General features: G+C 44.6%; 1 protein-coding gene across 1 annotated transcript in view; it reads right to left on the bottom strand.

The window, feature by feature from the left end:
• atp8b2 (ATPase phospholipid transporting 8B2) overlaps positions 1 to 19,291 on the bottom strand; it is a 42,581-nt gene extending 23,290 nt beyond the window's left edge. The window contains 12 exon segments of the mRNA XM_060053745.1: positions 1,205 to 1,401; positions 1,611 to 1,699; positions 1,849 to 2,007; positions 5,644 to 5,723; positions 5,960 to 6,030; positions 6,467 to 6,539; positions 6,760 to 6,821; positions 6,978 to 7,076; positions 7,250 to 7,363; positions 7,527 to 7,585; positions 14,422 to 14,489; positions 19,018 to 19,291. Of these exon segments, the coding sequence (XP_059909728.1) occupies positions 1,205 to 1,401; positions 1,611 to 1,699; positions 1,849 to 2,007; positions 5,644 to 5,723; positions 5,960 to 6,030; positions 6,467 to 6,539; positions 6,760 to 6,821; positions 6,978 to 7,076; positions 7,250 to 7,363; positions 7,527 to 7,585; positions 14,422 to 14,446 (1,028 nt within the window). The 5' untranslated portion in view covers positions 14,447 to 14,489; positions 19,018 to 19,291.
• Positions 19,292 to 19,962: the final 671 nt, after the last annotated feature.

Below are 19,962 nucleotides of genomic sequence, written 5' to 3'. Positions count from 1 at the left end.
GTCACCACCACCAACACCTCCATCTAGTGGCCGCTTGACGCCACTGGCCCTCATTCTCCCGACACACGTGCCATCAATCTACAATCTCTACTCCCTACTTCAGCCGGGGATCTCCATCCAGCAGATGCCAGTTTGTCGTTTACTATACCTCAGTCAGTATCGGTCATACCAGCGTTAAACTAAGATCTGCCCGTTTTCCCTGTTCCCTCAGTAACCCTCTTCCCTCTCCTTTAGTTCTCCGTCCGTCGCCCTGCTTACCTGTTTCCAAACCCCTGCCTGCTTGACTACCCGCCTGTCGCTGAACCCTCGCCTGCTTGACTACCCGCCTGTCGCCGAGCCCTTGCCTGCCTGACTGCCTGCCTGTTAACAAACCCTCGCCTGCCTGACTACCCGCCTGTCGCCGAGCCCTTGCCTGCCTGACTGCCTGCCTGTTAACAAACCCTCGCCTGCCTGACTACCCGCCTGTCGCCGAGCCCTTGCCTGCCTGACTGCCTGCATGTTAACAAACCATCGCCTGCCTGACCATCGCTTGCCTAGCCCCGGCTTGTCGTTTAGCCCTTGCCCCAATTAACCCCACTTCCTTTCACTCTATCTCTGCCTCCCTGTGTCAAGCGTTTGGGTCCCCTCGTCCTATCCCTTAACACACCTCAGATTTTACTCTATTTTTATAGCTCTTATCACCGGAACAGTCTCAAAGGGCCATATATTTATGACACCCCCCTTACCCTAGCCCCAAAGAGGGTAAGAAAATACTCCCTTAATTGTCACATTTCACATTTAGTTTGAACACTAGTTTGAACGCTAGTTTGTGAAGCGGTCACACAGTCTGAACCGCCCCGCATGCGAACAATATCAAAGTTGTGAAACTCAGCATGGCCAGAAGTAAACATGGAGGCACTGGAGACAGCGGTTCCGTTTTCATTGATGAATTGATGTGCAGTGGTGTTGACATTTTTGGACAGACTCAACGTTTTGATGAAACTGAATGGCAGGCCTAGAGCTGCTCGAGAGAAAACACACAGGCACTGCTGTGGGTGACCGAGCGCCAGAAAAGGAAAAATGGTCATTATAATTGTGACTGATATCGATCTAGACTGAATTTGTCTGGGGAAATGTCTGCAAAGAATACTTTTTAAAAGCTTTTGTCTTCACAATAGCTTAAGAGGTGAGACGTTTTAAGGTTTTAAACCTTTGCTCTCCCTACCTGACGTAGAGGGAGATAGGCACCACGGTGTTGAGGATGATGATGTAGGACCAGAAGGAGAGGAAGGCCGAGAACATGAAGTTGTCCACTGGGGGGTCCCAGGGGAGGTAGCTCTGGAACAGGGAGCCCACCTCCTTCTCCCACACCGCGTTGCCCACTGCCAGGATCACGCCCATACACACCAGGAAGCAGAAGATCTAGGGTACACACAAACACGGTTTACATATATTTCTTATTACTGGTTAAGTTCTTAACACTGGTTGTCAACCAATATTAAATCCCTTTATCGAGAAGTGCTAGAGATGTGAAACTAGATTCAAAGTGAATCATAGTGATACTCAAAACAAACATTACCAGACCAAAATAGTATGTGAGTCATGATAGTGAGAGGTTTGGGGTTTCCTACCCAGAGCACCAGGGTGTTCATCAGACAGTCGATGCTTGTACGTTTAAACTTGGTGCGACCGCTGTTCTGCATCAGCTTAGTATCTGGCCCTACCACAGAAATACACAACAATGGGGTTTATAACCTGTAAAGTGTGACATATACACACACAAACTCACACATGCACACACACACACACACACACACACACACACACACACACACACACACACACACACACACACACACACACACTTACCAGCGAATATGACGAGGCCGTAGCATGCCTCAGTGTTGCGCAGGACGCAGCCTCTCAGCAGCATGTTTTGATTGGTCAGGACACATTTACAGTCCCTCCAGTACAGCGTCCCGGAGAAGCGGTCCAGCTTGTTGTTCGGAGGCTCACACACCACCTCGCCTACACACACACACACACACACACACACACACACACACACACACACACACACACACACACACACACACACACACACACACACACACACACACACACACACACACACACACACACACACACACACACACACACACACACACAATGAAGTAAAAGGCTGTCCAGGACTTTGAGGCCTTGATGCATAGTATCATAGTGTTAACCACATGCCCACTGAAGCCCAGCTCAGATCAGAGGTTTAGGACGAGACGCTACGGGTGCAGCAGGTGCAGAAAAGGATGAGGCACTGTGAACCGTAAGCAGCAGGGCATCTGAAGACGCTGCGTGGCGTCTCAGAAGATGAACTGTGTCAAAAGGCATTGTGTGGGACGGCAGTAGCTCAGGAGGTAGAGCTGGTTGACAGGTTACCGGAAGGTTGCTAGTTCGGTCCCCTCACCCTAGCTGCTCCTGACGAGCTGGCTGTCACCCTGCATTGTTGTCTCCGCCGTCGGTGTGTGAATGTGAGAATGAATGGTTGCAAGTCGCTTTGGACAAAAGTGTCAGATAAATGTAAAAAATAGTGTGCTTTTAGAAAAAAAATTGGGTATTTATACGGCAGCTGACCACACCATTTTAATGACTTGTTTATGGCAAAACCACAAACAAACAAACATGTAATGTGTGGGTTTTGGCTCAAGCCTTGTCCAAATAGTAGCAGAAGCAAAGGCGGCGGAGGGACACATCTTCATGTACAGGGTTTGGGTGGTGCCGAAGGTTGAGGACTTCAACAAGCAAGATGACTGGCTTTGATATTTTAATCATTCAAAACCGAAGCCAGCTGTAAATCACCAGTGCAATGAGCTACCACTGACACTATGGCACTGTAATTGGACAAAATACTTATATCCTGTGCAGGCATTGAGTGAAATCGGCATCCCCTATCTGAAGAGAATACGGAGGGCCCAGTTACCTCAATCTAATTCCTAGGGATTCGCTTAGACTCCGATAGGATGCCAGCATCCCTCCCTGATGAGAAACTACAGAGGATCAGATCTTTTTCTGATTAGTTTCAAATTACTGCTGGAGTTACTAAACGCGAAATGCTCTCCCTCCTAGGCCACCTCAATTTTGCCATGCGCATTATACTGCAAGGCTCGTTCATCTCTCGCCTTCTAACTCTGGCCCATTCGGTCCCAAAAACGGAACGACATAATATACCTCAACGAAGGCTGCAAATTCTGGTAGTTTCTCCTTGTTAATTGGAACGGTATATCTTTCTTTTATAATGACATGCCCGAATCATCCGATTCTCTTGAACTATTTACCGATGCGGCTCCCTTGGTCGTGTTCAGGTTTTTTTTCAAAGGGCAATGGTTTGCCGAAACACATTCGCCCACGGGTCCGAGTCGTCTGCGGTGTTCAAACTTTACCCAATCATGGCTGCTAGCGTTCTGTGGGGTCAAGCATGGCGCCGTAAACGCATTGCCATGTTCTGCGATGACGAGCAGTGGTGGCAATGATTAATAAAAAGCGTTCTACATGCCCTACCATTATGTCTCTGCTCAGACATCTAACATGGCAGTCCGTTGCTCTCAATTTCATCCTAAATGCTGAACATATACCCGGTCACTATAATGTTCTAGCTGATTCTCTCTCGTTTCCGTTTTCAGGAATTCAGAGGCCTACGCCCCGCAGCGAATGCGGGGCGTCGGCAACCACAGCCGCCGAACGAGGGTTGTCAAAGAGATGAACGCATCCATCAAACGGCTGGGAAGGTGGTCTTCCACGACATACGAATCATAAATTCGTTCGAACTCAAGTTTCTTTCTCCAAGCTCATACGATGCTCTCCAACGTTGGTTAAGGTATATTTAACATGTTTGCAACTACTGGTAGTGGTGGTTATCAGTTACTCAATCTATAGCGTAAGATCTGGCTATAAAAACTCAAGGTTAGCCTGCAGCAACCCCGGCAGAGTGCATTGACCACGTTGGTGGCACAACACGGGCCCTCCTGAGTTCGTTGTCCACGTCAGTGGCAAAACACGAAAGCACTCAATGTTTGCTGCAGCAACCCCGATGAGTGTGTGGACCACGTCGGTGGCACAACACGGGCACTCGTGAGTTTGTTGACCACGTCCGTGCCACAACATCAAACACGCATGGTGCGTTGACCACATCGGTGGCACAACACGGGCACTCGTGAGTTCATTGACCACGTTGGTGGTACAACATGAAAGTCCCTACTCAATGTTCGCTGCAGCAACACCGGTGAGTGCGCTGACCAGGTCGGTGGCACAACACGGGCACTCCTGAGTTCGTTGACCACGTCGGTGGTACAACACGAAAGCACTCAAGGTCGCCGCAGCAACCCCGAAGAGTGCGTTGACCACGTCGGTGGTACAATACGAAAGCACTCGAGGCTCGCTGCAGCAACAGCTGCAGAGTGCTCTAAATTTTCACTGATCTCACTGATGGTATTTTAAGCTCAACAGTTCTATGTTGTATATGATTGACTCTTAATATGTTGTACATTGGGTTTGCCTTTTATCTTCCAGAAGCAGTATAGATCCTTGCCCCCTTTTCTACGGCGGGTATGTATTTTTTCATTACTCTCTTTCACTTTATCCCATCTTTTGGGGGTGGGCTCACGCCAAAGACTTATCATGCAAAATATTCTCTTATGTTCAAAATAAATCTTTATTCGCGTTTATTGGTGAATGAGTCTTCATGGGAGAACTGGAGAAAAGCTCTGTTCAGGTTTACAGTGTTAACAGTATGTGATGAGCTTTACATCACGTCCCGAGATCTCTGCATTCAAAATGAATCTATGTGTTGGACAGACTTATTCTAAAAATCAACGTGTTGCAATTCAATTTCCCACCAGTTGCCAAGAAGCGCAGCAAATTATTAGTTTACCTATAATATTTAGTCTCTCTCCAGGTGAAATTCATTCATTTGTGTTTTGTATTAGGATGAGTCGGTGCATCGACAGCTTCAGACTCCTGGCATAACACCAGCATCAGCACCCGGTCTCTACGGCTGCAGTGCGTCGTACGGCTTCACGGGAACAGTCCCGTTTCACAACGTCATCTTCAGATTATTTTGCAAGCAGCTGCCAGTTGCAAGCAGTTTCGTTATGAAACCTTGATCTGAACTGGGCTTGTGACACAAGCAAGTGCTTATGCAGGCACTAACACATTCACACAAACATGCACACACACATGCACACACAAACACAAACACACTGACACACATAGCGACTAGGAACTTGATATGTGGCAGAATGTGGGTGAGTTGATTTGCTGAAGTAATGCACTTTACCAAGCAGGTGTGTGTGAGTGTATGTGTGTTCACATGTGTGTGTGTGTGTGTGTGTGGGTGGCCTTAATGTGATATGAGACTGCTGCATTGTGTTTATCAGTGGTTGGTGGATGCGTTTTTTTTTTAAGGGGGAAATACATTTCTTTATGTACCTTTCTGTGTGTGCGTTTATTTGTTTTGTTGAGACATATCGGCATATAGTCAAGGATGGAAAATATGTTAGCGCTTAAGTGTTGACCTCCTTCTGCTCATCACCGGAACCGCTAACCTACAGAATTAAATACACAAATAATGGATCAGCCGAAAAACCGATTCACCCTCCCTCCATTTAGTCTCACCATCGAACGTGGCCAGGTTGTTTGAGTCTCCCAGGGCAGAGGTCACTGGCACCGACTGACGCACCTTCATGTTGGTCTCTCTGGAAGACACACAGCAGAAACATGCTACATAAAGGCCGACGTTTAACCATTGGCAATGCAGACTGCGGCAGTCCTCAGCTCTGGTGTGTGTGTGTGTGTGTGTGTGTGTGTGTGTGTGTGTGTGTGTGTGTGTGTGTGTGTGTGTGTGTGTGTGTGTGTGTGTGTGTGTGTGTGTGTGTGTGTGTGTGTGTGTGTGTGTGTGTGTGTGTGTGTGTGTGTGTGTGTGTGTGCTGACCCGTCAAGCTCAGCTGTCTCAATGTAACAAAGGCCGTGAGGTTCGCTGCTGGACAACAGCAGCAGGTCAGCCTGGAGGGAGAAGACAACAATAACCTTTATTAGCATCCTTTAGCATCTCTCCCTCCAGATGAACCATAACAACATTAGCACCCAGTCAGCAGGGAGCTTGATGACACAGTGAGTATTGTGAGAAGCCACTTATAAATCCATGATGACACTTTTATGGCTAGGGTCGTTTGGAAGGAAAAAGGAACTAATTAGAGCTGTAGTAGCTGTAGTTAGCAACGTCTAACAAATCAAGGACTATAGATTTGATTCAATTACTATTTAAATGATGGTGGTATGTGTGTACTTATGTAACAGAAGCACATCTGTATAAAAGTGTATAGTGAGGTTTTCCATTAGATTCATGATTTGTTTTGTCACCATTTGTTTGCATGAGATAAATAAATCATAGTCGCCAGATGTACTCAAAAGATGTACTTAAAAGATGAAAAACACTCACTGCCACAAACTGGTTATTTTCCAGTTTAATAATATCCCCAACTCGAACATTCATCCACTTTTCGTTCTGAAGACTGAAATGACAGAACAGCAGAGAACATTAATTATGAGTGGAGTATTGAGTATTGACGTTAATAGCGCATGCAGCTCCGATGAAACAGAGGGGGCAACAAATCAACTGCTAACATGCTAAAGGATTGGAAGAAATGAAGAAGCCAAGCTCAGAATAAGTTAAAAATAATCGAATAACCAGCTAAAAATAAGCTAACAATAAGCTGTTTACAGGCAACTCACGAGCCAGGGATGAGGACCTGAGACTGACGGTTGTTCACTTGGTTGTCACTTTTATGTCGAAACTGTGGGACACATTTAAGATATTATCAAGCATTAATTGGCTCAGAAGTGTTACAATATGCAGAGGCACACTATTTGTTTTGTGTTTGAATGGCATGCCATTGTAGTTTATTAGTGTCCATGGTGGCTCTATTGGCTCTGTCGGTGTCCACACTCACATAGTCGTCTGTGGCATCCTTCACCGCAGTGATGCTCAGTACCAGAGCTAAAGGCACTATGGTCGTGAACCAGGGGAGGGAGGATATCTGAGGTATCAACTACACACACACAGACACACACACATGCAGGCACGCACACACACACACACATACACACATGCAAACGCACACGCACAAACACACACACACACACACACACACACACAGTCTTAGACATATTGCTTTCACATCCCTCTTACACACCTATGGATATGCAAACTTCCTATCCTTACCTGCAGGATGAGCAGGAACAGGAAGTAGGTATTGGCCACTTCCTGAAACTGCTCGAAGAGGTTGACGGGCAGAAAGGTCAGGACGTTGTACTTTGATGTCACGATGCAGTTACTCTGATTAGAGGTAAGAGGACAAAGACAGAGGAAGCAGATGTAATCACAAGCTGCATGTGCTAAAATCATAACTGAAATCAGAAGTCCATGCAGACAGCGATCGAGACCAGACATCCATGCTTACGGATACGGAGTCGGAGTAGTATACTTTGGCCTTACTCACCGCATACTGAAATCTCTCGTTGTACTCTCTGTCATTGGCCCGCACCCTTCTCTCCTCCTCTGTGAACACACAGACCGGTCAGACTACCAGACAGCACAAAGCCTATATTTATTCCTCGCCATACATTATGTATCAGTGCAGGGTCATAGTCAGTGACTCCTGGACATGAATATAAAAGTGCCCTGCTTTGATTAATTTACATGGTAATAAAGACAAATACACACAGTCACCACTGTAAATCAATTATTTATCTATGGCTGGAGATTCAACAATACGTAATGATATTTTTTAAGTATTGTGAATACAATAATAAGATGATTGTATAGGAGAATGAATAATATATATAATGAATACATTTAACCAACAGCCCAAAACATCTACAGTCCGTGGCCCCGACCACTCGAGGTGGCAAAACAGGGTTACATTTTTTTGGATAGGTATATTTAAAGGTCCCATGGCATGCTACTTTATGGATGCTTATATTAGTGGGCCCTTAATACAGTATTTGAAGACGTTTAAGAAATTCAGCCGTGGCGCAGAATGACAGCAACTACGAGCCAGTTCCACAATGAGCTTTCCACAAACATGCCTTTTTTTAGAGGCGGGTCAAGATGGAGGTTGGGGTTGTAGCCCTGAGCAGCTTGCGGCCACGGTATCATGCGCTCATTTCTACAGTGGATGTATCTCAATGGCGAGGCGCATACAGCTTTTGGCTGTGTTCTGTAAATATTCTAGAACATTCCTGGAGCTCTATATCTAAATGATATCATATTATACTTAGATATCTATATCATATAATATATATTATCCCGACCAAAAGCTGTGTGTGCCTCCAGTAGAGCTGGGTAAAAATATTGATTCATCAATGCACTGCAATTTATTTGTTCTCAATCCATTTTTGATTCAGAACTTTTTAGAAATCGATTATTTCCATTAAAAAAAAAAAAAAACATAAAAAAATACAAATAGAAGCATACTCAGTCATTGTAATCTAGAAGCGAGTATGCCTAAATGTACATGCCCTTTTACATTTATCCATGTTATGATTATTACTTTTATGCTGCAAGTTTAGCTCAGGAACAATACTATACAATGGTGTATTCTCTTTTTGCTAGTTGAAGCACAATGAAATGGTTAATTCATTTTGAAATGGTTAATTCTAAATAATATTTAGGTATTTTTGTCATCTGCACGTATAATTGAATCGATATCGAAGCAGTTGGATCAATATCGAACCTAAAGTAGGACCTAAAGAATAGAATTAAATTTAATTGTGAGGTACCTGGCAATACCCAGCCCTAGCCTCCAGACGATATTATGAATCTCAAAAGAATGTGTCGGGTTCTCCGACGTCTCTGGTTCTTCCACTTCCACATTAATCTGAAGTAGACTGAACCGCGACATGGAGGAGAAAGGGATTGTTGCCCGCAATGTTGACCGCAATTGTCTCCCGCCGGAGCCCCGCTGCCCGCTGCAAAAGCACCCCCATCCCATGGCACCACGGTTATCCAAATAACAAAGAAGTGTACAACAGTCGTAGCTCATTGTTTCATTGGTGGGCCAAATTCTCCGGGGCCCCGGCCCCTTATGACGACATATGGGGCAAAATTGTGTCTGAGCTTTCATTTTTAAAAGGCGGAGCAGGATACTTAGTGCTCGTTTTTACCCCTAACGCCATTTCTAGCTACTGGGGGACCATAGGCAGGCTAGGGAAACTCATATTAATTAACTCATAAAGTGAAATTTTCATGCCATGGGACCTTTAACAATTATTCGCCGAAGGAGTCAGAGGTAGCCACGTGTAGTATAGTAGTATAGTATATACTACAAGTGGAAACTCCAAAAATAAACAAGATAACACTTTTTGCTGGGATTTCTATGTTTTTATTAGCGGTTTATTTGTTTTTATTAGCGTGACGATACAACCGTCAGGCGGTATCCCGAGTTTGAGATCTCAATCATGGGATATTGCCCAATATCCCGAGTTAGTAGCGAAACAATCAAACTGTGCCATCTTAGGAGGTTCACGTGTAGCATACTAAGTTTGTTTATTGTATTTGGCCATGATAACCACTGCTGGTTGGCACTAGCTTTGCCCCAGTAATCCTCTCAGAAAGGTGAGCCCCCTCTACAGTGTAGTGTACCACACTCGCTGTATGTTCTCAATACAGTAATTGTGACTAAATCACTTTGCTTGGATCAGGTCTCCTCCCTCCCCCGGCCCGTGCTGTGTGTTTCCAGCATGGCCTGTGTTTGTGCTGATGATGTACGTGAGTTATCCACCTCAGCAGTCTGCCACGAGGCCCGTCTCCTCCTCTAATATTGATGAGCTTTTCAAAATCAAATGGCTGCCCTTTTTTCTGCAAAGTACCTCACACAGATACACATATTTATATGAATGCTAACACACACACAAAAGTACACACACAAAAGCACATACACCAACACACAAACACACACACCAACAAAAACACACACCAACACAAAAACACACAAGCAAACACACACACACACACACATACACACACACCCACACAAAAACACATCCGCTAATGTGCGTGCATAGACACACCAACAGGCATATCTACACAAACACACACACACACCCTCTGTGGTTTCCTGTGTCTTGATCTAAGGCCCTATAGAGGCAGCATTTTGTAGCTCTTTCTGTCCACACTAACAGCTGTATTCAACCCACAAAGACAAATAAAACCCTTCTTCTCAGAGGGTTACAAGAAGAAGCGTAGGTACGAAGGTCAATTTGGTGAGATGAAATGCAGCTCAGTCCCTGCTCTCTGCTGTGTGTTGGTGTAGTATAGCAGTTTGCCTACATACAGTTCAGGAAACACCATCTGAGTTGTTAATGAGAAATAAATAAAACAAGAAGTTTGATTTTGGTCAAGCTATACAATAACAAACTTTAAGAAACTGTTTAGTAATTGTCTCACGGTAAAGTACAGCACTTATTCAGGGGCTTAGTGAGTGTGTGTCCTACTGCACATTGTGTTATTGTTGACCAAACATGATTCTGCGGATGATCTCTTCCTGTCCCTCTCCTCCAAACCGTAGAGGCTCGCATTATGAGATGATGACGGGCTCATAGAAGTAATTACATTCTATTTTTATCAATGCATCAGAAAGCTTATGATACACATTCTTCAAAAGCTTCCTCTGCATGACTTTGTGTATTTGTGTCCTTGTGCAACCTCTCAAACTGCCTCGAAGATCATTATGCTGTGTTTTATTTAAGACTCTCAGGCCTTGGGGAGATCTTTGCCTGCTCTTTTACTGGCAGAAGCTAAGTCTGCATTTAAAACACGGGAAAGACAAGAAGCGCGTGCCAGAAGACACACACACACACACACACCCACACCCACACCCACCCGCACGCACTCACGCACGCACGCACGCACACACACACACACACACAACTAGAGTATGCTTGTCTTGTCAACAACTGGTAGAGCAGATCAGAATAAAACATAAACAGGCTGGTATGTTTCCAGACCCATACCTCCCATGTCAAAACCCATCTCTCGCCTGCTGCCCTGATTCTCCCCATTAACGTTTTACGAGGTCCCATCGCTCCTGGACTCAAGGGCATCACTAAAGTCCCGATGACGACACTGTATCGCAAGCCAGACCCTGATCAAGTTGAAGCCTATGAAAGATAGAGAACGAGGGATTTCACTTAAGATGAGGTGTGCCAACCTTTAAAGACAAATATACTGTACTTTATACCATAATGCTGTCCCTCGGTAGCTTAGTAATCAGAATCCAGATTTTGTGCTTTCAGGGGCTGAGGGGTTAGCTCAGGAACGATGATGTCACCACGTTCTAGTCCAAAGCTAGTCGCTGCTCTCCTCGTTTGGAGGAAGCAGGTGCCCTCAGCTCGGTCCATACCCTTGTCTCCACACAAACAAAAGGCCTGAAAGAAGACAACAGTAACACAGATAGCGGCTTTGGTGTATGCTATTCAACCAACATCATAATTAGTATTGCAGGGGTCTCAGGGAAAGGACTACAAACGCTGGCTCACCTAATCAATTAGATGAGGCACACACGCACACAGACACACACACACACATACACCCACGCACCCACAAATACGCAAACACATGCACACGTTTTGATGAAGAGTGATATTTAGGGATGCGCGGGAACACAACGATTATTGCGGAAGATAACAAGTTAGGCTGGCGCCGCTAGGATTGATTCCTGTCTCAGTGAACCATGACAAGGACATCCACCATTAGTATACTAGTGGGAACGCAAGCCCCTATTAATCACTTGACCACGCACGTTAACACGGACAACAGACAGAATATCAACAACAAGCAACCAGACGTCCAGTACACCAGGGGCTGGTGACACTGCCACATTAACAAGTGCATTTTAATGGACCAACATCATTGATAGCCAGGATGAGGCTTTAGTGTGTCTGCGACACCAAGAAACCTCCAACAGTGCGATGAGATTAAAAGCAGAGGACAGAAAACTGCTGTATATTAAAAAACTTGAGTGTGACGGTGGAAGACAGATGAAGTGGACAGATGGCAGTGTGTGACTTTGAGAGAAGGGGAAATTAAATATGATTGATGACGTAGATGGAGAGGGAATAAGGATGGTAGTCATTCCACATGAGATGATATGAAAATATGTTGGTCAAACATTGAAATCACTCAGTTCCTAATCTTCACTGAAATACCTGTTAGTCTCTTTCTCAAATGAGTTGCATCAAGTCCTTGTTGTTGTTTTCGTTTTTTCCGGTGAAGAGGCAGAAGCAGTGATAAGCACTTATCAGGGAGGTCTCTGGCAACAGTCATCATGACAAACTAATGCTCTGCAAAACCGGATGGTGATGTCGCAGCCACAGATTTCAGGTGGTTTTGTCGACTGCTGGTGGTCGTCTCCCTGTAAAGGTGAATCTCACATGCTTCTGTACTCTCAGACTCCCACAGTGAAGTGGAGCAGCCCACACAGCCGCCTCTCTCTCTCCCCCTCCTGCTCTCTCCTCACTCTCCCCTCCCTCCGTCTCTCCGTCCAGCAGCACCCGTCCCGTGCATCCACTGCTAAAACGCTGAGGTCATCCTGTAGCAATGTCATTGTGTAATGCCCAGAAACCTGTCCCTGGCAGCTCCACTCTCCTGTTACGCTCTGGCAAAGATGCTGTCTAAGATTACATCCTCTAGGATAATATTGTGAATGTGCATATGTCAAAACCTGTATTTTACATTAAAGTGGGTAACAGAATATTTGTATTTAGTGGGCTCCACATTTATAACATAGTTATTGGCCAATGTTTAGGCATTCTGTATTTACAGATACTCAGGGATCGCTAGCGATGTAACCCAATAGCTGCCTTCCATGTTGTCATGGCAACTGCCTCTGCGAGGCTCTGAGAGCAAAGCAAAGTACTGAAAGAAGGAAACTGGTGTCCATCTTGGCACATGGGAGAGTCAGGGAAACGGTGGTACACCGGTCCGTAGAGCCAAGATGGCTCCAACAGCACTTCAGTTTCTGATGTGTTTAATGGGACAGGAGCACTGCAGTGGTGAGCGCAGTGCAGGCGCCCTAGCATACATGCGCCAAAAGAGAGGCAGACATGCAGGGTGCATGTACTCGCACACAAACATGTCAATATGAGGTTGTGAACCTATACAACACCCATTTACAATGAAACACACACACACACACACACACACACACACACACACACACACACACACACACACACACACACACACACACACACACACACACACACACACACACACACACACACACACAAACACACACACACACACACACACACACACACACACACACACACACACACACACACACACACACACACACACACACACACACACACACACAAACAAACATACACAAACACACACACACACACACACATACACACACACAAACACACACCGCTGCACATATTCTAGCATGAAAATAGTTGATATTTGTGAAACGACCATAACAACCCACCAAGTCCAGTATTATATGATTGTTTGAAACATGTTTAAAGGTTCTATCCATGGGTTGAGGAGGTTAGGTCAGCACATCTAACATCCATGCAGACGTTTATCCATCCATCCTACCATAAACACATCCACCCAGATTTTCAGCCATCCTTCCATCCATCCAGATATCTATCTTTGAATCCATATAATATTCTATCCATCAAGACATCTATCTATCCTTCCATCTCTCAAGTTTTATTCCAGCATCCCAGTCTTTCCAAGACTTTTACAGAGCGGTAGGAGTTATGCTCTACAAATCTTAACTTAGAAGGCTAGATGTGGAAACCCCCCAACACACTCCCTTCCATTGCTCTTTCCTGCAGAATAAATTCAGCAGCGTAGAAAGATATTTTATGCCAAATCAATGTGTCCAGACCAGAATATCTAGGGACCCAGGGACTTGGGTAGGTGTAATGCACAATAGTACAGAATAAAAACTAATATTTACAGTAAATCAGTAACGGTTTTACCTCAAACATGTGTCCCTCTTGGTCCTCCAGAACATAATGACCCTCAGTTATGGGGCACAGAGGGCCGGTCGCACTCCTCAACGTGTACTCTGCGTTGAGTGTGTTGTGTGTGTTGTATGTGTTGTGTGTGTTTTATGTGTTGTGTGTGTTTTATGTGTTGTGTGTGTTGTATGTGTTGTGTGTGTGTTGTGTGTGTGTGTTGTGTGTCGTGCGTGTTCTGTGCTTTGTGTGTTGTCGTGTGTTTTCTGTGTGTTGTGTGTTCTGTGTGTTTTCTGTGTGTTGTGTTGTGTGAGTTTGTGTGCAGTGCGAGCTCTGTGTTTTGTGTGTGTGTGCTGTGTTCTGTGTTTTGTGTGTGTTCTGTGTTCTCTGTGCGTTGTGTGTTGAGAAACTCACCCGGAGGAGGCCTCTTTGAGAACATCTCCACTCTGCCGCCGACCTTCCGCTATTTCCCATGGGACTGTCTGGGGAAGGGAGGAGGGTGGGAGGAGGGGGGAGGGAGGAGAGAGGGAGGAGGGTGGGAGACATGTTAGTTTCACTATACTTTGTACAGTCTATGTCGGTTACACCCACACCGGAGTTTATTCTTTTACCTGCTTTTCTCTATTGTAGAACTAACAAGATACACTTGCACACTTACACTTTATCACACATTGAATGCTATATCAATGGGAACATTCTGATGCATGTTTAATACCGGGTTCAATTGCGTTAGGCTGCTATTTAGAAGGATTGACCAAACTATGGCTCTAGAGAGAGGAGTGCAGCAGGTACAGTATGCTCCGACACATGGGGATCGGTGGTCCTGTCTTTAGGGCCCCACGTCACATCTCTGTATTTCAGAGGGTGAATATTGGTGGAATATCCAACATTGTTCAAAAAAGAAAAACAATCGTTTTGAACGTTGTGTTGATGTGTGTGTTCTTTAAATACTTTCTTTAAAAATCAGCACTGCTTTAATTTTCACTTCTGATATCAGGTTGACCTATTTTAAGTTCAACAACAATGACAGAACGTTAAAATGTAGCAGTGTCTCTCATAATTGACAGGGTATAAGGGGGCTGTCACTACTGAGAACCCACTGTACGCTGTCTCTCATCGTAGTGAACAGGGTATATGGGGTCTGTCACTAGTGAGGACCCACTGTACAGAGTCTTTCATCGTAGTGAACAGGGTATACACATGCACATGAGCCCTGGCCGTGGTCAGTAAATCCTGGTCATTGAAGACATTGGTCATTGTTATTGCACCAGCTGATACTCTTCTCTATGTGATTCTTTGTACTGCAACTATTGCGCAATAATATTATTCAGGATAAATAAAGTACTGTCTATCAATCTTATCTTATAAAACAGTAATATAATAAAAAACAAATGTATAGTTAATCAGTGATGCAAGTTAAAAGGTGCTGACTGCAAGTGAATTTCTGCCTCTCCACCCACTCTTATTATCAAATATCAAATATTTGTCAAATATGTTATACTAATTCAATAAATCGACTCATCTTGATTTTGATTTGTCCATTAAGATACATGTTATTAGGTTAAGGTGAGAAGGCCTTTTACCATACCAATTTACAACTGTAATAACAAGATCTCAGCATAAATGAAGATACAACTTTCGACTCTCTGTGAAGGATGAGGATATTTATCATGGTTAAAACTGTAGTAACCTAAATTCAGTAGTGGGATTATTTAGCCATTTAAACAACAATGATCATATAGGCCTATATGTCAAATATCAACCATGATACAAGGTCCCAATAACTATTAACCCGTATGTGAGAAAGTGAACTCCCTTCTCACTGTCTCTCACTTATCAGGAAACTGATTTTTGGAATTGTACTCATGTAGGGGGCAGTATGTCAGTCCATCTAGCCTTGGCCAGGAAATGTTCCCCCATGTTAGTGGTATGTATGGCTTGACGGGCCATTTTGGTTTGGGTGAGTGAGGGTAGGTTCTGGCTTGATGGGAGGCCAGTAAGTTTTGCTATGCTATGCTAAAAGTATGCTATGCTTTGCTGAGTGCTAAGTTGCTCAATGCTTTTTGAAATATTATTTCATTTTTGGACTTTTTAAGGAAATAAAACGTCACTCATTTTTCACAAACCGAATCGCCACCCCACGTTTTTGGGGGACGACGAGGAAGAGGTGGACAGGGAGGACGAGGTCGAATCTGGCGCAGAATGGAACAGAGGCTGTCCAGAGGTGATCTACTGGTGGTGGGGACCAATGGTGGGGACCAAGCATCGGGCGGAGGGGTCATACCTAACCGCCGTGCGTAAGCTCTTGGAGCAGCAGACTTTATGTTATGCCACCCTGTTGGCGAGACTCCAGAGGAGGAGGGAAATGTGAGAAAGTGAAACCCCTTCTCACTGTCGCTCCCTAATCAGGAAACTGATTGTTGGAATTTTAAATACGCCGTAGTAGTCCAATTGGGACTAATTCCTTTGCTTATATAAGGGGTGTCTCATTTTGTGTTGGGGATGAGTGAGGGTAGGTGCTAGCTTGATGGGAGGCCGGTACTAAAGTTTTGCTATGCTATGCTAAAGTATGCTATGCTTTGCTAAGTGCTAAGTTGCTAAACGCTTTTTGAAACATTCATTTATTTTTTGAAGGAAATAAAACATATTTTTGCCACCTCTCGTTTTTGTCCACACTCTCCAGTCCAGTGAATCCGTATCCCACTCGGGGTGACCATGTCGGTTCCACACACCGTAACTTTATTGACGTTGAGCAATCCCTCACTGTTTACATGGGTACCATTGTTCCATGCAGTTTTTAGTTGGTTAAAACAACAATCTTATTGATTACTATCGTGTTCAGTCTAACGTAACATTGCATTTTTTTTTTTAATTGAGGACTGGTGAGGACCCTGTCCACTACGATGAGAGACAGTGTACAGTGGGTCCTCACTAGTGACAGCCGCCTTATACCCTGTTCACTATGATGAGAGACAATGTACAGTGGGTCCTCACTAGTGACAGCCCCCATGAAACCTGTTCATTATTAGGAAATTGAGAAAAAATAAGATTGTTGTGCAGCTATTACCAATGACAACAAATAAGCAATCAGTAACTCCAGACCAGGAAGTGACCCATGGGAAATTGACATTCTCCCACACACACACACACACACACACACACACACACACACACACACACACACACACACACACACACACACACACACACACACACACACACACACACACACACACACACACACACACACACACACACACACACACATCTCCCCTGGCTGGAAGAGCCCTAATGAGGTAATGATGTTGAGCAGAGAGCTGACTTTACATCCGAGGACAGACTGTCTGTTCTGGACAAAGAATATTCAAATGCATCTGCTTAACCCACTAATACTGCACTTCCATCCGGAAGATTCTCCTCTTTCCTTTATTCTTCGCGGCTGCCAAAATCTTAACCTTTCCGACAAGATGTTTTCTCCAGTCAACTAAAGTGTATATTACAATTTACATTTAGCAGACGTTTATATCCAAAGCGACTTACAACGATTAATGCACACTAACCGACAGCGGAGACAACCACGCAGAGCGACAGCCAGCTTGTCGGGAGCAGTTAGGGTGAGGTGTCTTGCTCAGGGACACCTCGACACTGAGCTAGGAGGAGCCGGGGATTGAACAAGCAACCGTCCTGTTACTAGTGAAACCGCTCTACCTCCTGAGCTAAGCCGACCCCTAGAGTGTAGAGACGTGTGTGTATGTGGGGGAGCCTGTCACTGTGTGTATTCAAGCATTTATTTGTACATATATGTTTGTGTGTGTGTGTGTGGTGTGTGTGTGTGTGTGTGTGTGTGTGTGTGTGTGTGTGTGTGTGTGTGTGTCTGTGTGTGTGTGTGTGTGTGTGTGTGTGTGTGTGTGTGTGTGTGTGTGTGTGTGTGTGTGTGTGTGTGTGTGTGTGTGTGTGTGTGGATGTGTGTTTGTGTGTGTGTATCCAGGGATATACATCTTCCCTGAGTTGTAACCTAGTGGGGAAGATGCACATGGTGCTGAGCCCCAGCCCTCTGAGAGAAAGTGCAGCTCTCGTTATGTGTGAGCCTATGTGAGGATCATCTTTCAGAGGCTGGCGCTGTCTATTCTGCTGTCAGGTGCATTGCCCTGCTTGCATCATTCTGGCTTTCTCTTCTCTTCATGACACACCTATATTAAGTTATATGCATTCTCGATCTATTGACGACCCATTGCAAACGTTCTCCCAGTTCCAGTTTATTCTCTCTTCTCTGTTACACTATACTGTATATTCTAACACTTTATTTGTGTATAAGGCTTTATATAGCCCAATAGATCCTGCAGTTGATTTGCCTTTAATCATAGCACTTTTTTCAAACTCTTAATAATGTATTAAGCACAACGCATGAGAAAAGTGGAGACCTTTGTAAACATGTCCTAATTTGGGGAAACGTGGTTTCTGAACTTTCGTTGCCAATTTACTTTTATCACAAATGAAAAACACAGATAAGCATAAACAAAGGATTCGTTGCATACCTGTGTATACCTACATTGCAAAGTAAAAAAAAAAGTGCACTGAAGTATGGAAGTAACGATCGTGATTCGGGACTAAAAGGGTGGTCCTGTAGCTAGCAGTATAGTTTGGTCAGCGTCGCTACGTTTTTTCTTTTTGTAGAAGTAGCGTGTTAAAATAAAGACCTGGTAATGCTTGACCAAGGTTATCATCAAACCATCCTTACCATGGATTTCATGATAATAATGCATCTTATAATTGTGTTGATCTGTTGTAATAAGCTCTTGATGGTTAACGGAAGCTCTAAAAAAGCGCAGCATAGCGGAAAAGGCTATTGACAATGAAGACTCTTTATGAAGACACCACGACCTATTAGACCATCCATGGTTAAGTCCTTGTGTGATTGACACTATGTAAGAAGTGACGCTCCATTAAGAACACAATTAAGAACCGAGGCGCCGCACACTAAGTGCCGCTTAACAATCAAACACATCATACCTTGTTCAAAGTCGTGCAGTAGAAGATGATCCAGATGTTGACATATTCGATTCCTTCTCACTATGTTGAGTTTGGCGGGGTTGTGGTTCGGGATCCTGGCGATGATAAGAGGTGTGTTGTAGTAAGGCCACAGAGGTGGGAGGGTAGCGAGGCGGTGAGCGCGTTTCTGTTCCGCTCAGCAGGAGGAGGGAGGTGGGGGAGGAGGGGATGGGGAGGAGGAGAGGAGGAGCGGACGGGGAGCAGGGGAGGAGGAGGTGTGGGTTGAGGGGAGGAGATGGGGAGGAAGAGAGGAGGAGGGGATGAGGGCAGGAGGAGGAGGAGGAGGTGGTGAGGGGAGGAGTAGGAGAGAAGGAGCGGTGTGTGCATACATCATACGCATCAGCTACAGTAGATAGGCATGTGCCTCAATTACCAATGCCTAGCTCGATTGACATAAATCCCTCCTTAAAGGTGGATGTAGAGGTGCCTGGGCTGAAGGTACATGCAGTGATTCTAGCAGAAACATGTGTTATCGTTAAACCGCCGTCTAGATGCTCACAGCACGCAGGGAGATGCTGCCTCACTCTGTACCTTAAACCTAAAAGTAGATTAGAGTGTTTCTACTCCTATGGTTTTTGTAATTGGATGATTTCTGTCTTGTATCGCCCTCTGCTGTCTGTCTTTTCTAACAGGTCAATGTCGCTGCATCAAACCACACCAACAACCCAAGACAAAACCAAAAGATATGACTGACTTAAAGGAATTATATTTTGCTGTTGTAGTATTGGCTGGTTTAAACTATGTCATTATGAGAGTGGAGGAATCTACTGATTGCTCTACTTTGATTTCTTACCTTACAGTTAATGTTACCTATTATCTGATTAGCATGACATTATTGGAGCAGTCTTGTTTTAATGTGTTATCTATCTGTTGAATCATGTCTCAGACGATTTGTAATTAAATAGG

This window comes from Gadus macrocephalus, chromosome 6 (assembly GCF_031168955.1).
Source record: "Gadus macrocephalus chromosome 6, ASM3116895v1".
In the NCBI taxonomy this organism is placed as follows: domain Eukaryota; kingdom Metazoa; phylum Chordata; class Actinopteri; order Gadiformes; family Gadidae; genus Gadus; species Gadus macrocephalus.
Note: the sequence above shows the minus strand (reverse complement) of the source record. Positions and strands in the feature narration are given on the sequence as shown.